Source organism: Strix aluco, chromosome 4, assembly GCF_031877795.1.
Source record: "Strix aluco isolate bStrAlu1 chromosome 4, bStrAlu1.hap1, whole genome shotgun sequence".
Taxonomy (NCBI): domain Eukaryota; kingdom Metazoa; phylum Chordata; class Aves; order Strigiformes; family Strigidae; genus Strix; species Strix aluco.
In genome coordinates, this window is record NC_133934.1 from 101273632 (window position 1) to 101297372 (window position 23741).

Here is a 23741-nt window from a genome sequence, read left to right on the forward strand (position 1 = left end):
GAGGCGAGGCGGCGCGCCCGGCGCAGGTGGCCGAGCGCCGATGCAACGGATGGCGGCGCGGCGGTGGGCGGAGCGGGGGTGCGGGCGCCCCGCTTCCGGGAGGGCGGCGGATGTTGGCGTTTGAATTGTCTGTCGGTTACCGCCAGCGGCGCCGCGCTGCCCGGGTGCGTTGTTGGCGGGGCTGCCTTCGGGTGAGTAACGCCCCGAGGGGGCTGAGGGTTTGCGCTTCTCTGGCCTTGGCTGAGCCAGGGGGTAAGGACGCGAGTGCCGCCTCACGAGGGGCGGGTGGGGCGTTCAGTCGCCGAAGGGGCAGCTTAAGTCGCCGTGGCCGGGGAGAGGGGAGCCCCCGCTTCTCGGCCGGGGGAGCCGGGCGGGGGAGCAGCGTGCAACAGCTTCCCTGTCCGTGCTCTGGGGAGCAGGAGGTGCCTGTCTCCCGCCGCCCGCGTGGAGGCAGCAGGCAGCGGAATCGCTCATCTAAGAGGGAATCTTCCCGCTGCCGGAGGACACTAGCGGGAGGCGAGCGGCGTCCCGCGGGGACTCGCCGAGTGCCGCCGCGCGAGGGAGGCGGGACGGGGCTTGGGGCTGGGGCTGGTCGGGGGGCTTCTGCCTCGGAAGCTGCCGCGGCCGTTGTGCCCTTCGGAGAGACGCCGCTCGGGTGTCGTGGCTGAACCCGCGTGAGGCCCGGACAGCGGGTGGGCACCTGACCGGTGGCGGGGGCTCCTCGGAGCTGGCGGGAGTCGCCGGCCCCCGCCCGGGTGGTGGTTGCCGAGGGGCGGGCTGCTGTCGGGACACGGCGTCGTGTTACAACCCGCGAGGTGAGCGGGAGACCCTCTCGTATTAAATTCGGGACACGCAACATGGACGGACGGGATCTGGGAGGGTTCCTTTGTTCGCACGCTAAGGAAAACGCGTACCTGAAACCGTGCCTCTTGGGGTTGCTTTGTTTTTTTTCCCATCCTCTCGTTTAAAAACTCTTAAATTAACACAACTTACGTTCTAGAGCAGTGAAGAGTTATAGAACTTAGCAAAACTTAAATATCGGCTCTGAGGAGGATTTTTTTAGCCTATTTAGGCAAAGTAGATACTTTTTGTTTACGGGTCTTTTTTATAAACAGTGGATGATAACGTGTTCCTGTCTGCAAATGGACACGGAATTGCTTTGTTCCTGTACAGAGCCCTGTGGGACTGGCGCAGGGACCCTCAATGGTTGTTCTCGCCTGTCTTTTAACTTGCAAATTTGAACTCCAGGTTCGTTTCCCTGAAGGAGTTTGAGAAAACAGGAAGGAATGTGGGTGATGGGGGGAGAGCCGCGATTTTTTTTTTCTGTTTTGCTGGAGCCAGGGAAACGTACTCCAGTAAAATGGCTGCAGTGCTTTACTTGCAATAGTTTGGATTAGCCGGAGGTTTGTCCCTGAAGCGCGTACCTGGCGGCCATCTAAGCTGTAAATAGCAAAGCTCCGGCAGCTCGGAGCCTGCCGGGGTCCCTGCTGGGACGCGGGGGTGCTGGCCGGCCGCTCCCTGCCCCCGCGGCGGGCCGGGGCCGCCGGCTGCTGCGTCGCGCCCGGGTCCGCACGCCAGCGCCCGCCGTCCTCGTCTTGAAAAACTTCCGTCATGCTTTCTTCAGCTTCCGAAGGGAAGGCAAGTCAAAGATCTACAGATATGTTCCTACAGGGGTTCTACTTTGCACTAGAGAAAGAACAATCCTCTTAGTGCTGCCCTGAAGAAACGTTTGTCTGTTTCCCGCCCGGGTGGGCTAGGGCGCATGGTGCGGCACGCAGCGAGGGCTCCGTCCCGCTGCCCCCGGGTTAATGTATCTTGGGGATCTAATTTTTAGGGGCATGCGATGTCTGAAGGACATGTGGGTTAGGTTAGTGTTTCTAAATAAATTGCTCTCCACTCTAGAATGTAAAAGACAGCTCTAAATGGTGTAAATTCCCATGTATGCATGTCCCTGTTTTGGATTCCTCACTTTTCTTTTTTTTTGGTCTTAGATGAGGATTTCTTTGACAAGGCCAGGATCCTGCATTTTCTCCAAACAATGGGGACTATCTTCATAGTTATATCATTATTCTACCCAGTTAATTTTTTTCTTCCAAGTTCCTCATGTTAATACAATCTTTATTTGAACAGGAGTTGCTACTGCTTCCTTGGTTGTCCTTGGATCATTATTTTTGATGTTTATGCAAACTCTTCTGTACAATTAAGTCTATACATAACTAGCTGTTGCATTGGACTTGTTTATTTTCTCTTTTGAAAATAAAGTATCTTGTTTGATAGTTTGGGGAAATAGTTAAAAGTTGCTACATGTTTCATTGGTCTGGGAATATTTTTTTCTAAACACTTGCATCCTGCTTCCCAAACCCCTATCTCTCACAATAACACTTGAATTATAATATTCTTTTGTTCTTGATCCTGTTTATACTTTACTGAGTTTGGGGGTTTTTTTAATTGAAAATAAAATGTAAAAGCCATATATAATGGTCATTATTAATGCGCTAGATGTATTTAACACCTCATTTATTTTTCATGACAGACTGCTAGAAGAACTCAGGATGAGTAAAAACAATAACTTTGACATTCAAAGTCCATGTAAGTAAGGTTTTTATTAAATAGTTACAGAAATCTTTAATCTGCATATACAATATCAATTTATTTGGGCTTAAAGAACAGGTGGATTTTCAGTAATCAAATTGTGTTGGAACCACTTGTTGCAGGGAATGAATAAGAAATAACTTGTAAACTTCCTTGGATTTGTTTGCTGTAATTGGAATGCTTAGAAACAGTCATTTCTGCAGATGTTTTAAGAAAGTAACCTTGGGAATTCAGCTGTCAAATCACACACAACTGTGTTTGAGATGTATCATTCAAGATTTTCTTAGGCTGAAGCAGTACGTCTAGTCTCATCACTACTATGACTGTTCTTGATGTTAGAATATTGAAAATGTGTCTTATATATCTCTTGAGAATTGAGGGGAAGATATTAAATGTCTGTGGAAGTATGTTAGTGGGCTAGGAACTGCAGAAATGGGGAAGTCCTCAAGGTTTTAGTTGACTCCAATGTTGTCTCAAATCCTTGAATGTTTTGAAACTAGCACTCCTTTAAAAGCACTGGTAGCATATGACTTGATACAGTCAGGGTACCATTCATATGCTTTCACAAAGGTTATCACATAGGTATACAATGAAACAGTTAAGTTGCTTCATGGATTCTAATGGTGATGTCTTTATGTACAGTACTGAGAACAATTAGATGACACTTCACATGCACCTGGACACTTGGCCATTTGATAATTATCTTTGGGTGTTTTGGGAAGAACATTTCAGTTAGGAACACAATCAGCTAGTGAATATCACTTGGGTGATAGTCCTCTCCTGAATCAGCAGACAGGTGGAACTGGTGAAGTATTTTCTTTTTAGGAACTAGAGAAGGAACAAATAGTACCCTCTTCTATATTTACTATGGAATTCAACATTAAGGAGAGAGGGGTATCTACTGTTCTTCATCCAGGAATCTACTTCAAGATGCATGTAATTAAAAGAGATGAAAGTTACTGCTCTACAGCTGATCCATAGTAATTCCAGTACATTCCCTGCGACTAAAAACATGATTCTATATTTTAGTCTGTGTTCTCTGTGGACGGACAGATGACTGCCCTGAAAAGTATGGAGAAAAAAGGACCTATGTGGAATACGATCTCACTGTTCATTATTACTGTTTGGTAAGTATGTGCTATTGATTTTCAAGGTTGTTTGTTGTAACTAAAAAAAGTTAAAATAAAAGGGCAACAAGTATTAAATAGTTGTTGTGACATTTTCCATTTTTGTTGTTGTAAAGCTTGAACTGTCAGCTTAAACTTGTAGCCTTGAAGGCTTGTACTTGTCAGGTGCATCAGATGAAATAAATAAATCCCAACAAGCCTTTTTCAAAGCTAAATTCTGTTCAAAATCCATTTAAATGAATTAGTTATTTCTCCTGACCTATCATAGCAATGAAGGTACATGCTAAGAGAAAGGGAATAGATTGCACCTACATACTTGCTTCTATAAGAGAAGTTGTGTTCCAAAATTTAGAATGTGAAAATTCCACCCTTTGGGGGAAAATTAGAGAAAAGTTGTCGCTCTTCTTATTTCTCATTAGTTCTTGTCTGGATGTGAGTTATTGTCTGACATTACACAGGACACTGTAACACTTGAGGAATAGTCCTATTTTTCAGATTAGTAATATGTACACTACTGATCAGATACAGCTACGGTATCACTATTTAGTGATAAATAAAAATAGATCACTAAAAGCTTATAATTTGAACAAAGCTATGGATATAAACTACAGTTGACGCTTCCCAAGAATCATATTCTTAAAGGTATGCTTAAGCTACCTTTCAAACTCTAAATTTTTGCAGGTTTTTAAAATAATGAGTACTTCAAAAAAATTTTTTTTTATTTGTTAATAAATACAGTTTGAAATTGTTTCCCAGGTTTAAAAAAACAGGCTCGAAATTATCAGGAACAGTTTGGGGGTTTTGTTTGTTTTTTCAACCAGTTCTTTAAAGATTGTGTTGATTACAGATGGCTTAATAGGTTGGATATTGAATCCTTTAAAGACTAGGCAGAGTGGAGGTTTTCTGAAGTTACATAAAGATAGAACTATTTTTTTTTCTAAATAAAGCAGCTGAGAGGAAATTTAGGTCTTTGTGATAATTTTGTTTCATTCATAAGGCCACATGAAATGATAGGAAAAAGTCCTTTCCTGATGGAGCAGAACAGCTAGGCAAGGGCATGCTTGCAACACTGAGCCTTATGATTTATAAGATATTTTACTGTGATGAGCTTGCTACAGTCATCTTTTAAGTTTTGGTCCCTGCTTTTTAAAAAAAAAAAAAAAACAAAAACAAAAACAAAAACCCCATGTGATTTTACTTAAATATAGTGAATATTATATAAAAGAGTTCTAGAAAGAGGCCAGTTAGTGGTGCAGTTTCATTTTTCTTTGCCAAATGTCTCACATTTAAAAAAAAAATACATTCTTAATTGGTTTTGGTGTAAAATTTTACGTTTGTTTGACTAAAATATTGATAAAACTCTTACTGGTGCTGTGTTGAAATTCTGAAATGAGAACTATAAAATGGGATTGTAAAGAATATAGGAGGCATCAAGTTATGAAACTATTTAGTTATTTGAAGTTTGTGATGTAACTGCCTTACTAAGTAACTCTAAATTATCATCAGGCTCTTCTGACTTGCCCAGTTACTCAATTCTGTTTTTATTTAACTCTCTAAAGTGAATTACTTTTCCCCTTAGGTTGCACTTCAGTACATATACTTCCTACTGTGCTTCATTATCTCCACAGCGCAAATGTCATTCACATTAACAAAACTAATTTAATTTTACTTCCTCTGAAGCTTTATATGCTGCAAGTAATTGTTTGACAATTATCTAAATAGTCTGTATACTTCAAAGTGGAAGGTAAAATACACCACCTTGGGCTCTGCAGTATTAGAAGACTTCGATGCTGTGAAATACTTTCATGTTACTGGTTACTATTCCCTATTGTGTCTTATCAGACAAAAATATATAGAAGTTTTGGATCTGTTTTTTAATCATTAAAATGTTTGCACACAAGCTTTGTTAAACTAAGCTTCTCTCTTACCTGACAAATGCAGTATAGGTAATTTTAAATCTTTAGGTAGGTGGATGTTTTAAAATACTTAATTTGTTTTCATAGTTGATGTCAAGTGGCATTTGGCAGAGAGGGGAAGAAGATGAAGGTGTAGATGGATTCTTAATCACAGATATCAGAAAAGAAGTAAATAGAGCTGCAAAACTGGTAAGAATTAAGTCTTTGATATTTACAAGGGGGGGAAAAAAAGTAACTTTCAAGTTGTCTTAGTATTGCCGGTGGGGTTTGTTTTGTTTCTCCAGTGGGCAGTGTGCTGAGCCCATTCAAGCATCTGAATTTTACATTTAATTAACAAGTATATTGGGTTCATGGAAGCCACAAGGGACAATAAAACATACAGAAATTTGCTAAAATTTTTATTTCCTGGCTATGTTGCAGATAAATGAGTAAGAGCAAATTACATGTGCATAATCCCTCATGCTGTGCTTCAAGCTGACATATAATTTTATAGATGTAACTAAAGTATAGGTATGGGTAAAATAACTTGTATTTTGGCTTACATGTCACATGCATATAAAACAATACATAATCAAAGTCTGTGAAATAGCTGAGTATCTTTACTCTTTGAAATAGAGCTGAAACACAATAGTCTTGTCACAGTTACAAGCTATTGGCTGATATCCTGTTACACGTTTTACAGGAGTTAAACCAATAGAAAATTTATAATTTTACTTGGACTTTAGTTAATAGTCTGTTATTTCTACAATGAATTATTTTTAGAAATGTAATATCTGTAAGAAAAAGGGTGCCTCAATTGGATGTGTAGCTCCCAAATGCAAACGAAGTTACCATTTTCCTTGTGGAATACAAAAGGAATGTATTTTTCAGTTCATGGAAGACTTCAGGTAAGTTCTGGCGTTTTGTTGCTTTTTCATTTTCATTATATTTATACAGGAGGTGATTTGTTTTTTCATGGGTTGTCATTGGATAGGCTGTTAATTATAAATGACATCCAGATTATCTAACAAAAAATATCTGATTTGTGGAAAGCATAAAGGCCAAGCAGTTTTATTGCATACCTAGTACCTATAAACTAAATTCTTGACACTTTTAAAGATATAATTTATTTATAATTTGTTTATAAAATTGAGCATTAAATCCTAAACTGAAATAAACTGCAGAGTGGTTGGATTTGGTCTTTTGTTTGTCTTTTTGTATTAGAGGTGGACTGTAGGAGAAACGTGTTTAATATCAAACGTCTAAACACTTTATTTTCTTTTACTCTCATCTGTCCAGCATCTTGGCTGTAGTCAAAATACTCTTGAGTGTATTTGAGAACAGCTTTATTCTGCCTGTTGTGAACTGAGTTTGTAGGGTGGGTAGACTGAAGTCTGGCAGGCACATTAACTTCTTAAATAAATGACTTCTATTCAGTCAAGCACGTTTGAAAATAATGCATTTTCAGAGAGGTTTCTTCTAGAGCTGGAGTTCTTGGCTGTCTTACTTCTTTGAAAATGTTCTAAATTATAAAATTTATCATGCTACCTAGACTCTGTAGAATCAATATGCAAACTCAAAATTGTTCCTTTAACATCATGGTGACACTGAAATATAGGAAGAGCTTGGGGTTCTGAGGACAGGAAATTCATTATTTGGACCAAAAGAAGTTTTGAGAGAAAGGGGATATATGATCTCTGTAATTTACAGAACATCAGTTGGCAGCATGCTTCTTTCCTACTATTGCTCTATTGACTTGCTCTGTTAGATACATAATTTGTTTACATGTGTGTTGTGGTTTAACCCTGATAGGCAGCACATCACCATACAGCCGCTTGCTCGCTACCTGCAGTGGGATGGGGAGAGAATCGGAAGGGTAACAGTGAGAAAACTTGTGGGTTGAGATAAAGACAATTTAATAGGTAAAGCAACAGCTGCATGCGCAAGCAAAGCAAAATAAGGGATTCATTTACCACTTCCCATCAGCAGGCAGATGTTCAGCTGTTTCCAGGAAAGCAGGGCTTCATCATGTGTAACAGTTACTTGGGAAGACAAATGGCACAACTCCGAACATCTGCCCTTCCTCCTCCTTCCCCCAGTTTTATTGCTGAGCTTGACATCATGATATGGCATATCCCTTTGGTCAGTTGGGGTCAGCTGTCCTGGCTGGGTCCCATCCCAGCTTCTTGTACACCCCCAGCCTCCTCACTGGTGGGGTGAGAAACAAAGCCTTGACGATGTGTAAGCACCACTCAGCAATAACTAGAACATCCTTGTGTTATCAATGCTGTTTTCATCGCAAATCCAAAACACAGTACCATGCAAGCTACTATGAAGAAAATATTGACTCTATCCCAGCCAAAACTAGCGTGTGTCTGCCTTTTTAGCTTGTTGCACAGTGTTTATTCATGGAAAACAGATCGAGTAGCAAATTAATTTTACTATCTTCAAATTTTATGATGAAGGTTCTTAAAATGTTGTTTTGACAAGGGAACCTCAAATTATTATTTTTAGATCTTACTGTTGGGAACATAGACCAGTCCAAAAGTTTCCAGACAAAGAATCTAGAGGAACATCACAGTGTACGATATGCCTGGATTTGGTTGAACAGCTTCCAGTGTACACTGTATTGAAAAGTCCTTGCTGTAAAAATGCTTGGTTTCATCGAGAATGCTTGCAGGTAACACAGGTTCTCCCTTTCTTTTCTCTTTTCATCCATGGAGATTGCATTTCTGTTGTGTTTAAAAATAATGGAACAGTTCTTTAAAATTCTGTAAAATTGCTTAGGGTTAAGTAGGCAGTAGGTACAGAAATACATTAGGTTTGAAGGACAATGCTAAAATTGTGTTTTGGAGACTAGTGTCTTACAAGAAGGTTTTTTGTTTTTTTTAAAAAAAAAATATTAATTCCCCCCCATGTTTCTGCATGTGTGTTACACTTCATGCCTTTAGTTATTTTTAGGAACTGAAGTCCAGCCTAGGTAGTTGCCACTTTGCAAGTCATTATGTGCAGAATCTAAATGCTAAAGATGTCATTTATCTTTGCCTAAGTCCAGAGCTAGAAAAAGTTATAAGGTTATTTTTGTAAACTCATTCTAGATCTGGAGAGGTTGACTGAAAAGGATTGTGCTTTTGTTTATAAACCTGATTCTAGCATGTGAGCTCTTGTCCTTTAAAGGAAGAGAAAATGCTCACCGTTTGCTTCAATATCAAGGGACATTATGATTGATGTCAGCTTTAACATCCGGGTCAGAACAATATACATGAATGTAATGGTTATAGATATTAAGGCATTATTTATTGGCATCCTAAGGATGGTAGTAATTCAATAATTGGTTTGGTTTTTTTGTTGTGTGTGTTTTTTTTTTCTTGATGCAGTATCAAGCTTTGAGTGCTGGGATATTTTTCTTTAGGTGCACAGTATGTAATAACAAGGACAAATTTCAGAAAGAAATGTTGAGAATGGGCATACATATTCCAGAAAAGTAAGTAATTTTGTAACTAATCACTCTTTTATAAAAAACTTTGATAGGGTGTTAAAACCATTTTTTTATTTATTCTATAGAACTGCATCTATTATCATGTGAAACCTCAGTTCTGCCTTCAATGGTAGAATTATTTGGTTTGGTAAAGAGTAGCCTGTTTCCTTTTAGTTATGCATAAAAATTGTCAAAGGCCAAATTAGTAATCTCAAACATAATGGAGGAGGCTCTGAAAAGTAACTTTTAATGCCATGATTCAACCAGGGACCTATTTAAAAGATCAAAACACTTCTTAAATACAGTAATTTTGCATAAACATAGAGGTTGCTGAGAAGTGCATTTTCTGTGCCCAGGTTTTTCAATTATCTGAATTTCTGTCCAGACAGTATTATAATTGACTGATTACTCAGTCATACAGCTTCTGTCTTCTCCCAAGGGATTGCTAAGGATATGTTTAGTATAACAACTGCTTCTAAAATTCTGACCTGTTTTTCATAAGTTGCTACCGTTTGATGGGGTCCAAAATAAGACAAACATCAGAATGATGTTTCTTTGTTAGAAGTAGTATTCTTTAATAACTATTAGTCTCTTCAGAGACTACTATTAATTCCATCCAGAGACAGAAGCTCAAGATTTTGGAGAGGAAGAAGAGTTAAAATACTTGATGAGCTTTTCCATACCAGTCTGAAAAATTCTGACTTACTTTTCATGAGACTGTTTTCAGCGGTGACTTGAGTAGACTGACAAAGCAAATATCCATGTCTGCTGTGAGAGAAAGCGGGATAGTATGAAACAGAGCAAACATGCACTGAGGTCATATGAAAAAATAATAAATACTTTAAACAAAGTAACTGTACACAAGAAAATATCTGTATATTTTATAGTATTATTTTTGTTCCTAGACTTTTTTCTTCCCCCTCTCAGTTGTCTAGTTGTTGCATGGAACGTTACATGATTGAAATATCTTCATGTGGTTATTACATATATCTTTTCCAAAGACAGAGTAACCCATTTAAACAATCAGAAATACAGCTGTGATAACAGATCTTCTGGCTTGTTTATAGGGATGCATCTTGGGAACTTGAAGAGAATGCATATCAAGAACTACTGCAATGTTATCAACACTGTGATATTAAAAGATGTCTCTGCAAGAAAGGAAGAGACTATAATGAACCCGATAGGTATGACACTTTTGCAGGAAGGTGTAACCTAGGATGGAATAGTACTTTGGGGTGTTCGGGGTTTTTTTCTGTATTTAAATGCTTCAATACTTTTCAGCATCAGGTTTTAATTTCAAGCCAAGATACCGTGTTCAAATAAAATGTTTATTTTACTCCCTATAATAACATCTCAATACTAATTTTCTCAATAATGTTGTAAAAGCCAAGAAAACCAAACCAATTGATTATCAGTTATCTTGTCCTTATTCTCATGTGATACAGAGCTGAAGTAGAATTTGTACATCCACATGTAGAATAGCACGTGCCTAAACTAATGTCGTGTATCTTTCAGAGCTTAATTCAAGAATTCAGTAATTGTTAGAATACTTAATACCTTTACAAGAAATTCATTAACGTACTAGACTTAGCTGAAAATTAACTAAAATCAGTCTGCAAGCTATCCCTCTGTATGCAAATGGTAGCTAGAATATTGCTGATAGTTTGAGAGGTTTGAGTGATCATATAATGTTCACTCTACTATACGTAGTGTTCTGCTCTACTTGGTTGATTTTTGATTAACAAGTTCATTTTCTGCATTACTTGTTGCTTTATTTGTGTTGCTTCTGAAATTTATGTCTTCCACTGGCATGACTATACTCAAAGCTGTCAGAGCCTCTACTTTGAAGACTTGTTTCTGTAGTACTGTGGTAGGTTACTCCCTGTAGGCATTGTTCAGATTTGACCAAACATTGCTTGGTTCATTTATGGTATGTGAGCACCTCAGGATTTACTTTGCCTTTAAGAGTTGTACCTCAAGCTTCCAATATTTGAACTAATATCAGTCACATTGTTCCATTGTATGTTTAAGCAAAATTGCAGAAATCCAGACAAAAACCTAACAAACTTGAACACTGTCATTAATGAAGTGTCTTATTCTGAATGTGTAAGAATAATCAGATATGATCCTTTAAAAAATTTACCATTTGGAAAAGCTGAATGAAAAAATACAGAGGATGTTGCTATCTAGTAATGTGAGGAGAAAATATGGGCTGCAAGCTATTGACTTCAAGGCAGGGGAGCATACTAACTCATAGCCTCTTTCAATACAAGGTTCTGGAATGTGGGAGCTTTTTTTTCCTTGCTGCAGTCAGGAATTGTGAGTACATTTTGTCTGAAGAAAGTTTCTTTTGATTATATACAGTCCTACCAGACTGATACAATTAGGCTTTGTTAGTTTAGGGTCTGGATTACACTTACTGTTGAATATTCTTTGTTTTAACTAGCTTCATTCTTCTGTCTAATTCTAAATTCATAAGTTTTTAATTTTAGTAAATGGGAAATAAAGCGTTGTCAGTGTTGTGGCTCCCGTGGAACTCATTTGGCCTGTTCATCTATGAAGTCACGGGAGCAAAACTGGGAGTGCACGGAATGCAGAAGTATCTTTGCAAAATCAGGTAAAGATATGGATGTGACAGTGACTTCTAAAAATGATAAATTCTAATACTCTGTATTTTACAGCGAGCAAATTCACTGTATTAATATAATTTAATCATACAGGAAACTACAGCAAACAGAAAAAGCGTTCTTTGGCTACCTCTGAAAAGACAGATGGTACAACTTGTTTGCTGGAAGAGCCACCTCCAAAGTACCCTCGGCAGTCACCGGGATCTCAACGCAGTTTTCTTCTCCAGTGTGTAACTTTCTGTTTTCAAGCAGAAACTGATTATAACGTAAAAGAGTATTTAAAGATGAGGAGGTGATAGCTTATTCTGTAGGAGAAACTTCTTACACTTAATTACAAGTTGAATAAAGTTCGAGTAAAGTTTAGTGATTGAAGTTTTCTGAGTAAGCCATGAACTCTGTAAATTTGCTATCGCTATTTGCATTTGGTGGCATGTAAACCAGTTTTTAGTTTGATAAAATTAGATCCTTGTAAAAGGAATATTAACAACTTAACTTTGAATGTACAAATGGCAAAACAAAGTTACGGTTGCTTATCCTATTTTTTTTCATGTTAATAGTGTGCTAGAAATCTAGCTTAGAGGTATTTATATAAATAATGTTTTCCTCTGCTGTAATAAAAACTTTTCAAGTCTATAAAAACTAATATTTCTAGTTTTTACTTATTGTATCAGTTGGGACTTCCATCTCATGTATGGGATGCAACTAAAAACAGATTCTAAAACCACCACATAATAAAATACTGAATTATTACTTTAAAATTGTAGTTCAGGCACTGATGGTTTTCATGTAAATGAACATACAAATGAGATTCAGTACTGAAATAGGGGGAAATTATATTGCTGTGTTTATGCATTCTTCAGTTGTATCTACTCTTAAAATACTGTTTTGGCTTATAGATCACCAAAGAGAATGTGTCAGAACAACTCATCGCCCTGCACACACCTAGAACTTCCAGCATCCAACAGAGTGATGATGTCCTTATCTCCACTGATGTCAGACAGAAACTGGTGCCTGAGGAAAAAGTATTTTCCTCTTTTTCTTACATTGAAGAGTAATTCAGGACATAGCTTTATACCATATTTCTTACAGAACATGATGTGTGTCTGTGTGTATATATATATAGTGGCTATATATGCATATATTTGTGTGTGTATACATAGTCACTGGAAGAACTGAATTGAGTACACTGTAGAGCTGAAGTCATAACTTGATAAAGGCTTCTGCTGTTTCTGAATGCTAGAGGGGGGTTAGGAAAAAAGAATGATATTGAGAATTTTTAGGTTAGGTAGTGAGGGGATCAAAACCCAGGAATGCATATTTGTCCTTACTGAATGGCTAGCCATTCTTTAGAAAAGGGGGATTGAAAAGAGTCCTAATTACTTTCTCCAAATTAGACATGTCCTGAATTTTTAATGTTTTTGGATTTGTACCAAAGGAATAGTTCATGGTTATACTAAAATCAGTGGTAAAATAACATGTTTTAATACATGTTTTAATTCAGTTTAAAGATATAAAATTCTGTGTTTTGTAAATACTTAATTTATGAATTCCACCTGTAATGTGTGCTAAAAATTAAGAGGGAATTAATTACTTCTAGTAGGTAGGGTACTTGAAATTGTTTTGCTTGCAAATTAGAAAATAAAGAAGGAGTCTTATTTAGATTTGTTGCAGTTCTAATTTTAAAAAATATAACACATTTCTCAAATGTATTTTTGATTATAGTGACTGATTAAATATTAGTGAATAGTTGACAGTGTATTCTAATTTGATTGCAAAGCATCTTTAACACAAACATGGTAAACTCATCAATTTCTCACTTGTTTCACATTGTTCAAATGTAGAATGATGGTGTGAGAATTGTTTGGCACTGTTGGTATAATTGAATTAAGAAAATAACCATTAGTTTTATGCGAATGTAACTATTTCTACCTCTCTTTTATTTCTTAGAGGTACTTTAAAATTTGCCACTACAGTTGCAGTTTGAAACCACATGTTTTGCTGATATAATTTGGGTAATACCTAAATGTACCAAAGTGTTTAAAGAGGTGTTTTTCTTAATAGATTTTTAGGATCTTTCCTGTATAACTGTTGCTAATTATGAATCGTAGATTTCACCTGAAAATACATGCAATTTTCTTGTAGGCATTTAAGAAAACAAAGAAGGGAAGCTTCTAATATACTGAAAGAGTTAAATCTACAAGTTAATACAAAAACTTCAAGGCTTTACATCAATGCAGAAAATATCTGGAATAGTGCTTTAAAAGGATTTAGACAGCGCAACTTCAGTCCTACAAACACCATTGAAATAAAGTTCACAAACTTCAAAAATAGGTCAAAGACAGATACTTCTGCTGCATCAAAACACCATTTCTTCCAGTTATTAATGCTTCACCTTCAGAATTCATCATTGTTTGAGGGCTCTTCTGCAAAGAACTTGTCCCTTGATTTTGACGGTAATTAAATGCTTTGTTCAAAAATGCATTAGAACTGTTTAACTTGAAAGGTTTTTAAAACTTCAGCCAGCCTGATTGTCAGTTCACAATTATAGTCCTGATGGATAGAAACTGGGTTTTTTAAATTTTTTTTGTTTCTCAATTCTAAAGGGGTGCAGAGTTGTAATAACAAAAAAATTGGGTTTAGTTGGAAGAGTTGATGACAAGCAAGGAAAAATTGCAGCATATAATTAGACTTGGAACTTTTTAATTAATGTATTTGTTCTCTACAAGTGAATTTCATTCTTCCTGACTCACTTTCTGTTACATATTTTCTTTTCCTCAAATTTCTATAACATTATCTCTGATAGTATGCTCTGTAAAAATCCAAAGTTAGCTTCTTTGAGTTCTTATGCATCAGAATTAAATGTGCATTGGGTACAAAGTGGAAGAGGATGTTACATTTCCTCCCAAACCTTGATAGTGGCTGAAGAGTTGGAGTAAAAGAATATGGTACTCCTGTGTAAAAAAAATTACTGGTCTTACTGTTTCAACCAGCAGGAGATGGCAAACCTAATTTGTTGCATCTCCTGAAGTAAGAAGGAATTGCATTATGAGATTTTCTATTAAAAAAAGAGCATCTTTTTTTATGCATTATTTTTATGCATATATAGTAAATATATTTTTTTTTTTCATTTGCAGCCGTAAAAGAGGATCTTTATTTTGAAGCTGGTAAAATGATGGCAGTTTCTCTGGTTCACGGTGGCCCATCTCCTGGTTTCTTTTCCAAAACACTGTTCAGTTGTCTTGTCTATGGTCCAGAGAACGTGAAGCCGGCACTGGAAGATGTTGCTGATGTTGATGTAGCACAAACAATAAAAATGGTAAATAAAACTAAACTTACTGGCAAATTCTTGTTTAAGACTATATTTGGAGATTAAAGAAGGGCTTATTGAATATAACTTTAGTTCAAATTAAGAAGCTTATTCTTATATATACACACACATAGTAAACAGATTCCTAACTTTTATCTTCTGATACAGATAAAACATGCAAATAGTCTGTCCAGCCTACAGTCTACAATACACAGCTGTTATGAATTCCTTGCTGCTGCTGGATGTTTAAGACCTATAACATCTTTGTGTGATAAGAATATGCTGGTGAATGACATATTGTTCCATCATGTAATCAAGAGAATTATTTCGCCATTAGAAAGGTTTGTTTTGTTTTGAGTTTTCAAACTTCCTGGATATTTTCCTCACTGAAATACTAATATGTTGCTAAAACTAACTTTAACATGTTCTTACTTATTCTCCATTTAAACCAATGAAATGTACTGTAATTTTCAGTGGATTAAGCAGCAACTGTTAACTAGTTAGTTAAACTGAAAGATTGACATTATTTCTCTACATATCTGCTCCGTTCCACTTCTCCTTGGTCACATTCCTTTTTCAGCTCTATGAAGAGAGCGGCATATTGACAGTTGTAAACTATAGTATGACAGACCTTTGCACTACAAAATTTCTCTAGCTTATGTTCATTTTGAATTCAGAATTGCTCAGATTTAGAATCTTTAAATTTTAGAAGTGTTAAATGTACATTTAGAATTTAAATGAATTTTCCAGAGTTCTAATTAGGGAGTTTCTGTGTGCCATTAGGAGGGCAATAACGTGCATAAGTGTAAATTGGCCTGCTTAAAATGTAAGCATTGCATTGGTGTTTCCATGAGGTAGCGATGACTTCAAATAGCTGGGAAAGTTGCAGCAGTTGACTATATTTTGATTGGTCTCTGACCTTACTTCAAATTTGCATTCTTCATCTGCTCAGTAAAAAGGCATTGGATGCTAATTTTTCCAACAAGTATAGTTGGATTTACACTTTATACATTTATGGTGTTATCTTTGACAAATTTGAATCAACTGAATCTCCAAGAGCTATGAAAACTAATTTTGAATGCAAGTATTTTTTTAACAAAGTTGAAAGTAGTTAGTCTTTCAGTCAAGGCCCTCTATGGCATATTTGACCAATCTATACCATATTTTAAAACAATTAAAAGGTGAAAGGTAGTAAGTAATGTGTTTGTTTATGGCAAAATGTGGGGTTTGTGTGTTTTTGGAGGTGGGCTTAAAGTGTGCAAAAGTGAACCGAACAAGAATTTGCTTGTCAATATCAAGGACTAAAAGTAGTGAGTTAGTCACTTTAGCTGTTAATGGTCTACACCACGGTACATTTTCAACATGTTTATTCTGAACTTTACTGGTTTGGCCTATTGAGATCTAAGAAAACAACTTAAGTAAAACTTTAATCCTGATTTACCATGGTGGTTAAATTGTAAAGCTGGTTGCTTGAAATGTTCTTATCCAGTACACAGTAAGTAGTGAAATTTTTTTCAACCTGCAGAGCTATTTTAAAAAAAAAAAAATATTAAATCACAGCATCAGATTGGTGTGTACATTGAAGGGGACTTCTGGAAGTCATTTGTTCACCACCCCCTGCTCAAGCCTGGCCACCTAGAACCAGTTGCCCAGGACTGTGTCTAGACAGCTTTTGAATAACTCCAAGGATGGAGACTCTAGAACCTCTCTGGGCAACCTGTGCCAGTACTCAGTCACTGTCACAGTAAAGAAGTGTTACCTGATGTTCAGATGAAACCTCCTGTGTTTCGATTTGTGCCCACTGCCTCTGGTCCTATCACTGGGCAATGCTGGAATGAGCCTGGCTCCAAATTCTTTGGAAACTCCCTTCAGATACTTCTACACATTGAGATTCTTCAGGCTGAACAGTCCCAGCTCTCTCAGCCTTTCCTCATAGCGTTATGCTCCAGTCCCTTAAGCATCCTAGTGGTCCTCTGTTGGGCTCTCTCCAGTGTGTCCGTATCTCTTGTACTGGCTAGTCCAGAACTGGACATAGCACTCCAAGTGTGGCTTTGCCAGTGCAGAGCAGAGGGAAAGGATCACCTTCCTTGACCTGCTGCCACCACAGTTCCTAATGTGGCCCAGGATACTCTTGCCTGCATTTGCCACAGGGAGAAATAATGGCATGTAAACACATGCAGACTGCAGAAACCAAGTGAAGGCTATCTTTTAAAACACCTCATTTTGCGTAGGGACAAGGAATTTAAACTGTGTTTTCTAAAGGGATGTTTATAAGAAGGAAATTCAGTATGTTCTTAGAGAAAAATTATAAGTAAACCATGCTTATACAGTCAAGTACCAGGAAATAAAGTTAATTTCTACATATTGCTGGTATTTCTTTCATCTGCCCAAAAATCTCTGCAGAAACACTTAGATTGTTAAAATGAGAATTAAACACATTTTCCGAGATTAAAATAAAATGGAACTACTATTTACACCGTGTTCATAAGACTTGGAGACTACAGATGGGGAAACTTTATGTCCAGTCTTACAGCTTTATAAAATGCAGAGTAGAGTTAGTTACCTACTGGCTTTCTGATGCATGCTTACTCTTTTTTTTTTTTCCTCCTAGTTTTAGGCAAGGTTTGAAAACTCTTGGTGTGCTAGAGAAAATGCAAATGCATCCAGAGGCATTCTCTAGTATATTATGCCACAAACCTGAAAGACTCTCAGCAGAAACCATTTGTGATCTCTTTACAATCCATTCCTCATCAGATGTAAATAAAAGTAGAACTGCTAATTTTTGGATGGGTTATTTGCAAGATGTGGAAAGTAAGTAATTTCTGTAATTTCTTTTTCTCTTTTCTCCCTTCCCTGTTCAGGGTATTTAGCTGTTGGTATACGTACAAGGTTTGGTTTTTAGAGTTCAGTGCGGTTGATAAAGGAAGGTTTTGCGGTCCCTGTCAGTTCCTAATTGTTCCTTCTTCCTTACTAATTATAATTTCTGAAACTGTTGCCCAATTATAACCAAACTTGAGAGGGGTAAATATCTGAAAGATTGGTACTAGAACTCCTGTGAGGGTTGTTTTTTTTTTAAAAAAAAAAAAAAACAAAACAAAACACCTGAATGGTACAGAAAAATCTTTTCATTACCTCTCTTCAGCTTTGCTGTGAACTTATTAGATAGTGTATGTCTCACAAAGATAGAAAACAGTGGTCTCCTCTTGCAGAAGACTTGTTTATTTCTACACAATTAAAAATTTTTCAGAACTAACCCAAGTGGGGTTTTCTTGCTAAAATTTTTCTTATTTGGCATATTAATCTTATGTTTCCTTAACATGCAGGATAACAGTTTATGGGTAACAGGCAATAAATGATGCAACCTAATTCTACTTTTTTAGGTGGTGAGTCTGTAGTGACATTGGAGGATATTCTGCTCTTCGTAACAGGCTCTTTTTCTATACCTCCTGTTGGTTTTGATCCTGAACCTACTATTAAATTTTTGCATATAAGGTATCCTGTTGGAAAGCGACTCCTTAATTGCTTAGAGCTCCCTATAACAAAGTCATATGAGCAGTTTAAAAATAAAATGGAGGTCACCATCAGAAACACACTAAGAGTTGAAAGAGAATAAATACTTTTGCTGCTGAACTGGATGTTGGAAGCTTCAGTTTTCTGCAGGAACGTCTGCTTGCAAATCGCTACTGTATTTTTGGACAGCATGCTCTCAGCTTTTCTCACTTTTCCCCAAAAGGTATGCTAAAAGTAGTAATTTTGTAGATGGAAAACAATCTTCAAATGAAAACACTTTATCTGTTGAATCGTCTTCCTGTTTGAAGTTGGCTTTGAGTCTCTTGCAGAAGTACTTTAAATGTCTACTTTTGCTGTAGACACTTAGGAAATGTTACCAAACTCTGTAACATTGTAGCTTTATCCCACAGGTAAGTATGTTGATTGTATTACATACTTAAGTAACTTATTTATCAAAGTCAAATCGGGTACATTTTGATGTAGAGCTTTGTCTCGAGTAAAACTGTGATGCAGTTCTTCAGTTGTTCCATGTATATGTTTTTCAGTAATTTGTTTTTATATTGATGATTCATATAAACCTATGAAAGCTAAGAAACTTGGGAGTTTTATGGTTATTGAGGTTAGTGCATTAAATATAATTAAGGTCTGAAGAAAACCTAGGCAAAATAATAAGGTGCAAGAACAAAATCTGGTTGAACTTGAGTTTCTGTTGTTTGAACAAAATCTTTGACATTTGCACACATTTCTGCATTCTACTGTTAAGTGTTAGTTTCTAATTATCCATATAGCCAAAATAGTAAAAACTAGAATTCTTGAATATGCAACAATAAGTGGTCTTTCAAAATAAAATATGAGAGTTAGATTTAATGTTGTTGAGTATGAAAGTATAAGAATTTGTTGCTCATTAGAACATGTTGCTTCATCTTCCATGGAAGTCAGTATTTTCATAGGAATGTGCACTAAAACTATTTGTTAAACTTAAGGCAGTCTACCGTCAAGCTTGTCAGTGCCTGACACTTTTCTAGCTTTCATTCTTAAACTCTTCATGTTCACATGTAGGTGCGTTCTGAGCAACTTCAACTGTATAAAATATATTTCAATTCTGTAATATTTATATAAATACCATTAAGCTATAAAAGATCAGTAGTGAAATTACTATACTGTAAAACGTTAATGTTACTAATACTAAAACTATGAAACTAAAAGGACGATTAAGTACAGGTTTTTTAAATACATGCAGGTGTCTCTTTTGAAATTACTATTTACCCCCTGTCAGTTTGACCATCTATACTATGTCCCAAACGTAGGTTGTGCTATAGATATATATATAGGTAGATATACATGTGTGTATATCCATATATATCTCCATTCTTACTGAAAAGTAATCATACACTTTTTTAATCAAAATATCTTGGTTTTAATTGAAAATACAAGCAGTTTACTTTATAGCATTTACTTTTGAATGCCTTGGCAAGAAAGTACATCCACAGTTAAATTGTAAATGGATAGGTGCTTCTAAAAAAAAAAAAAAAGCAAAGTAATCTTGTTTCAGGTTCTGGTTTATGGTTCATTGCAAGTATTCCTCTAATTAACAAATTGTATTACTAAATGCTAATTAAATAGCAGTGTACTGCAACTCAAGAACTGTGGAAGTGGCAGTCAAGACTCCCTAAATTTGAGACCATGCTATAAAAGGTTAAAGACAAAGACGCAGTTGGGTATTTAAATTGTACAGTTCATTTTACAATATGCAGGTATTTTGAAATCTTTCTTAAACTGCTACAGCTTCTCTTCCTTTCTTGATCTTGGGAGAGGTGCTAATCTTCTTCAATACGGTCCTATTTCCATCATTGGGTAACAAAAGCGTGTATGCCATTTCTTTTTAATTTTTTAAATTTCAAAGTCTGTAAGTACGTTATTGTGCAAAACTTAGATCAGGCATTTCTCACTACTTTCAAATAGCTAAAACAATCTAATCAAAGTCTTGCCATTAAAAATTTAAGAATATTTGAAATTAAGACAGGGCTAGTGGTGTTTTTCTGGTTCTGAGCCAAAAGCATATTAAAGTCTCCTTTAAAATAAATGTAGGAGCTCTTGGAGAACATCATCTGACTTACTTATATACTAAGCATTTTCTCATTCTCTCCTGATTTTTTTTTCTCCAATAATATTCCATGTTTGTTGTCTTTGCGTAGTTTTTGAATGTTGCACTGCCAGTAACTTCCTTATATTCTTACCTTTCAGAATGGTCTGTTACCATTATAAGGAATGTGGCTTATTGAAAATTTATTTGCATAATAAGGATTCACGGTGTATGTTCTTATTTTTAAAATATAGCAATGAGTCTCCTGCACACAGGGTGTTATACTTTAAAAATGAGTGGTGTACCCAGTGCAGTATTCGTTTTTCTTGCCTAGTTAGAGATAAATGTCTTCTATAATATTTTTCTGTATGGTCAGTACAGACCTTATAGCAAGCAGTGTGGATAATTTTAAAGGACAATTCTTGGACTTCTGGTACCTGCAATGGCAAGGGAAATGGTTTAGAACTTGGAACTAAATAAACTGCATTTTAAAACCTTCAATGGAGAAAGAAATAATAAGGTAGTGTGAATATAATGCTTCAAAAAGTGTCTGAGAGAAAAATAGGGTTCATACCTTTTATTGCTTATTAGTTTTGAATTATCAAAGCATGGAATTCATAAAATCCTCTAGTCTAATATTGGTTGGAAAGATTTTTCTTACACTGAACTTGTTCCCATTTTCTAATACTGATGTGTAACACATTCAGGACAAGTTATCTTTCCTTTCTTGTTGGTTCGATCAACTCTATCTAGACATTCTAACATAATCCTTGATATATTCAAGTTGTATTCCGAAGAAGTGCTACTATGGAGAGGAACTTCCTCTCTTCTGCTTATTTTCAGCATTTATTTACATAGCCCAATCTTAAATTTATTCTAACATTCATTAAAATTCCATTGAATAAGCTGACTTCCAGTCCATCAAAACATAGAAAGGTCTCTTGTCTGGAAACCTTAAGAGCAATTTCTGTAGCTATGATGACCATCAGGTTTTTAATTGCTGTAGCAAGTCACTGAAGTGCAATATTAGCAGGTAGTTTTCATTTTACATAAACTTTTAATTTGAGGCACATCTGGAAATTAGGGAAGTTGCTTACTTTCAGTATTTCTGTAACACAAGGAGAGTAATTGCATATACATTAGCTGTTATGTATTAAATACATTTTTATAGAAGTTACATCTTCTATAAGATTTGTCATCAGGACCGCAGGAGAACTAGTGCAGTCCTCTTTGACTGTGTGTTTGGCCAAAGAACTTCACCCCACAGTTTCTGCATCAAACCCTAAGCTTCCATCCACCCAAGCTAATTCCATCTGGAATTAGCACATCAAATAAGCTATTTAATTTCTAGAGTGATCATTTTCTAGTAAGCAATAATAGATTAGTATTAATTAGTATGGTCTCCTTAGTAAAGCACATACAACTTTAAAAAAAAACCCTCAAGTATTTTTAGATTGATGTTTGAAAAATGAAGGGATAAGAAATTTCTGTGACTTGCTTTCACCCATGTAAAGGATGCTTACTAGAAAAAGCTGCTAGCATTTTTAACTGGTTTATGAGTGAAATATGCTCAAAAGGAGAAGAAATCACTATAAATTTCTATTTAGGGCCTAAATCATCATGTGCTGCAGCTTTGACTTTTCATTAAGATGTTCAGTCTTGTGATTGGAAGACTTGAAGATTTTGAGAGGTGTATTTAAAATGTAGAGCAGAGTATTAGTCGTTAATACACACATTCTGCATGTGCGTTTTGAAAATAGTATCAAAAATAGTATCAAATAGAAGGAAATGCAACTTCTGAAGGCTATGAAATATGCTTGTGAAGTTTATCTTGATTCTGTATTATATGGTAAAGCATTTTAAAACTCAAGCTTTACTGGTTCCAATGGTATCCTGGCTTGTATCAGCAATAGCGTGGCCAGCAGGGACAGGGAAGTGATCTTACCCCTGTACTCGGCACTGGTGAGGCCTCACCTCTATTACTGTGTTCAGTTTTGGGCCCCTCACTACAAAAAGGACATTGAATTACTCGAGCGGGTCCAGAGAAGGGCAACGGAGCTGGTGAAGGGCCTAGAGCACATGTCATACGAGGAGTGGCTGAGGGAACTGGGGTTGTTTAGTCTGGAGAAGAGGAGGCTGAGGGGAGACCTCATCGCCCTCTACAACTACCTGAAAGGAGGTTGCAGACAGCTGGGGATGAGTCTCTTTAACCGAATAATAAGCGATAGGACAAGAGGTAATGGCCTCAAGTTGCACCAGGGAAGGTTTAGACTGGATATTAGGAAGCATTTCTTTACAGAACGGGTTGTTAGAGGTTGGAATGGGCTGCCCAGGGCAGTGGTGTAGTCCCCATGCCTGGAGGTGTTTAAGAGTCGGGTTGACATAGTGCTGAGGGATATGGTGTAGTTGGGAACTGTCAGTGTTAGGTTAATGGTTGGACTGGATGATCTTCGAGGTCTTTTCCAACCTAGACACTTCTGTGATTCTGTGAATTGCTAGTTGGATACAAGAAAAATTAAAATGCAAAAACTTCTGAAACGTCAAACCTTCTATACAGAAAATTGTCAAAATATTAATGTTTGTAAAAACGCAATCTTCTGATTTTTGTATTGCATAAACAATGTTTTTTAAACTTATGGTAATTAGAATATTACACAAGAAATTATAATTTTGTAAATAGTTTTAGTTCTAACTTGAACTGCAGGATCAGTGCCTGAAATGTTGCATCTTCAAGCAACATTACTCTTGACAGGTGTAGCATCAGTGTTGAAATACGGGAAATAACTGTCATGTATATGTTCAAAGTGCAATAAAGGGTTAAATTTCTGTTGGAATAAAGATGCAACTTTTTTCAGTGTTTTTATTTTAGTGATTTAATGGGTAGCTTCATGTGTGTAGCTATATGCACCTTTATATACATTTATAGCATGTTTTAGCCAGATACCTTTGTATCCAAAACTGAGTTAGGGTGAGCAGGGCTCTTCCTTCCCACTGTAGGACTTCTGTAAGGGCACAGCTGTAAAGACATGGAGAGCTGAAGGCGGCCTGCATGTTGGTGTATGCTACCAGAGGCAGACGCAAGCAAACTTGCACTATTTTCCTTTTCAGTAACTCACTAAAAC

General features: G+C 36.7%; 1 protein-coding gene across 2 annotated transcripts; it reads left to right on the plus strand.

Moving 5' to 3' along the window:
- Nucleotides 1-74: 74 nt before the first annotated feature.
- Nucleotides 75-23459, plus strand: G2E3 (G2/M-phase specific E3 ubiquitin protein ligase). Of its 2 annotated transcripts, none has more exons than XM_074824544.1 (16): nt 75-191; nt 2534-2589; nt 3622-3719; nt 5723-5824; nt 6398-6522; nt 8129-8294; nt 8992-9098; nt 10160-10276; nt 11585-11709; nt 11813-11945; nt 12616-12741; nt 13862-14172; nt 14854-15035; nt 15195-15367; nt 17638-17837; nt 18407-23459. In XM_074824544.1, exons 2-16 carry the CDS (start codon nt 2553-2555, stop codon nt 18637-18639), a joined length of 2235 nt encoding a protein of 744 aa, XP_074680645.1. In that variant the 5' UTR covers nt 75-191; nt 2534-2552; the 3' UTR covers nt 18640-23459. The 2 variants fall into 2 exon arrangements, with proteins under 2 accessions (XP_074680645.1, XP_074680644.1); XM_074824543.1 differs by lacking the exon at nt 75-191 and adding an exon at nt 583-815.
- The last annotated feature ends 282 nt before the right edge of the window (nt 23460-23741 follow it).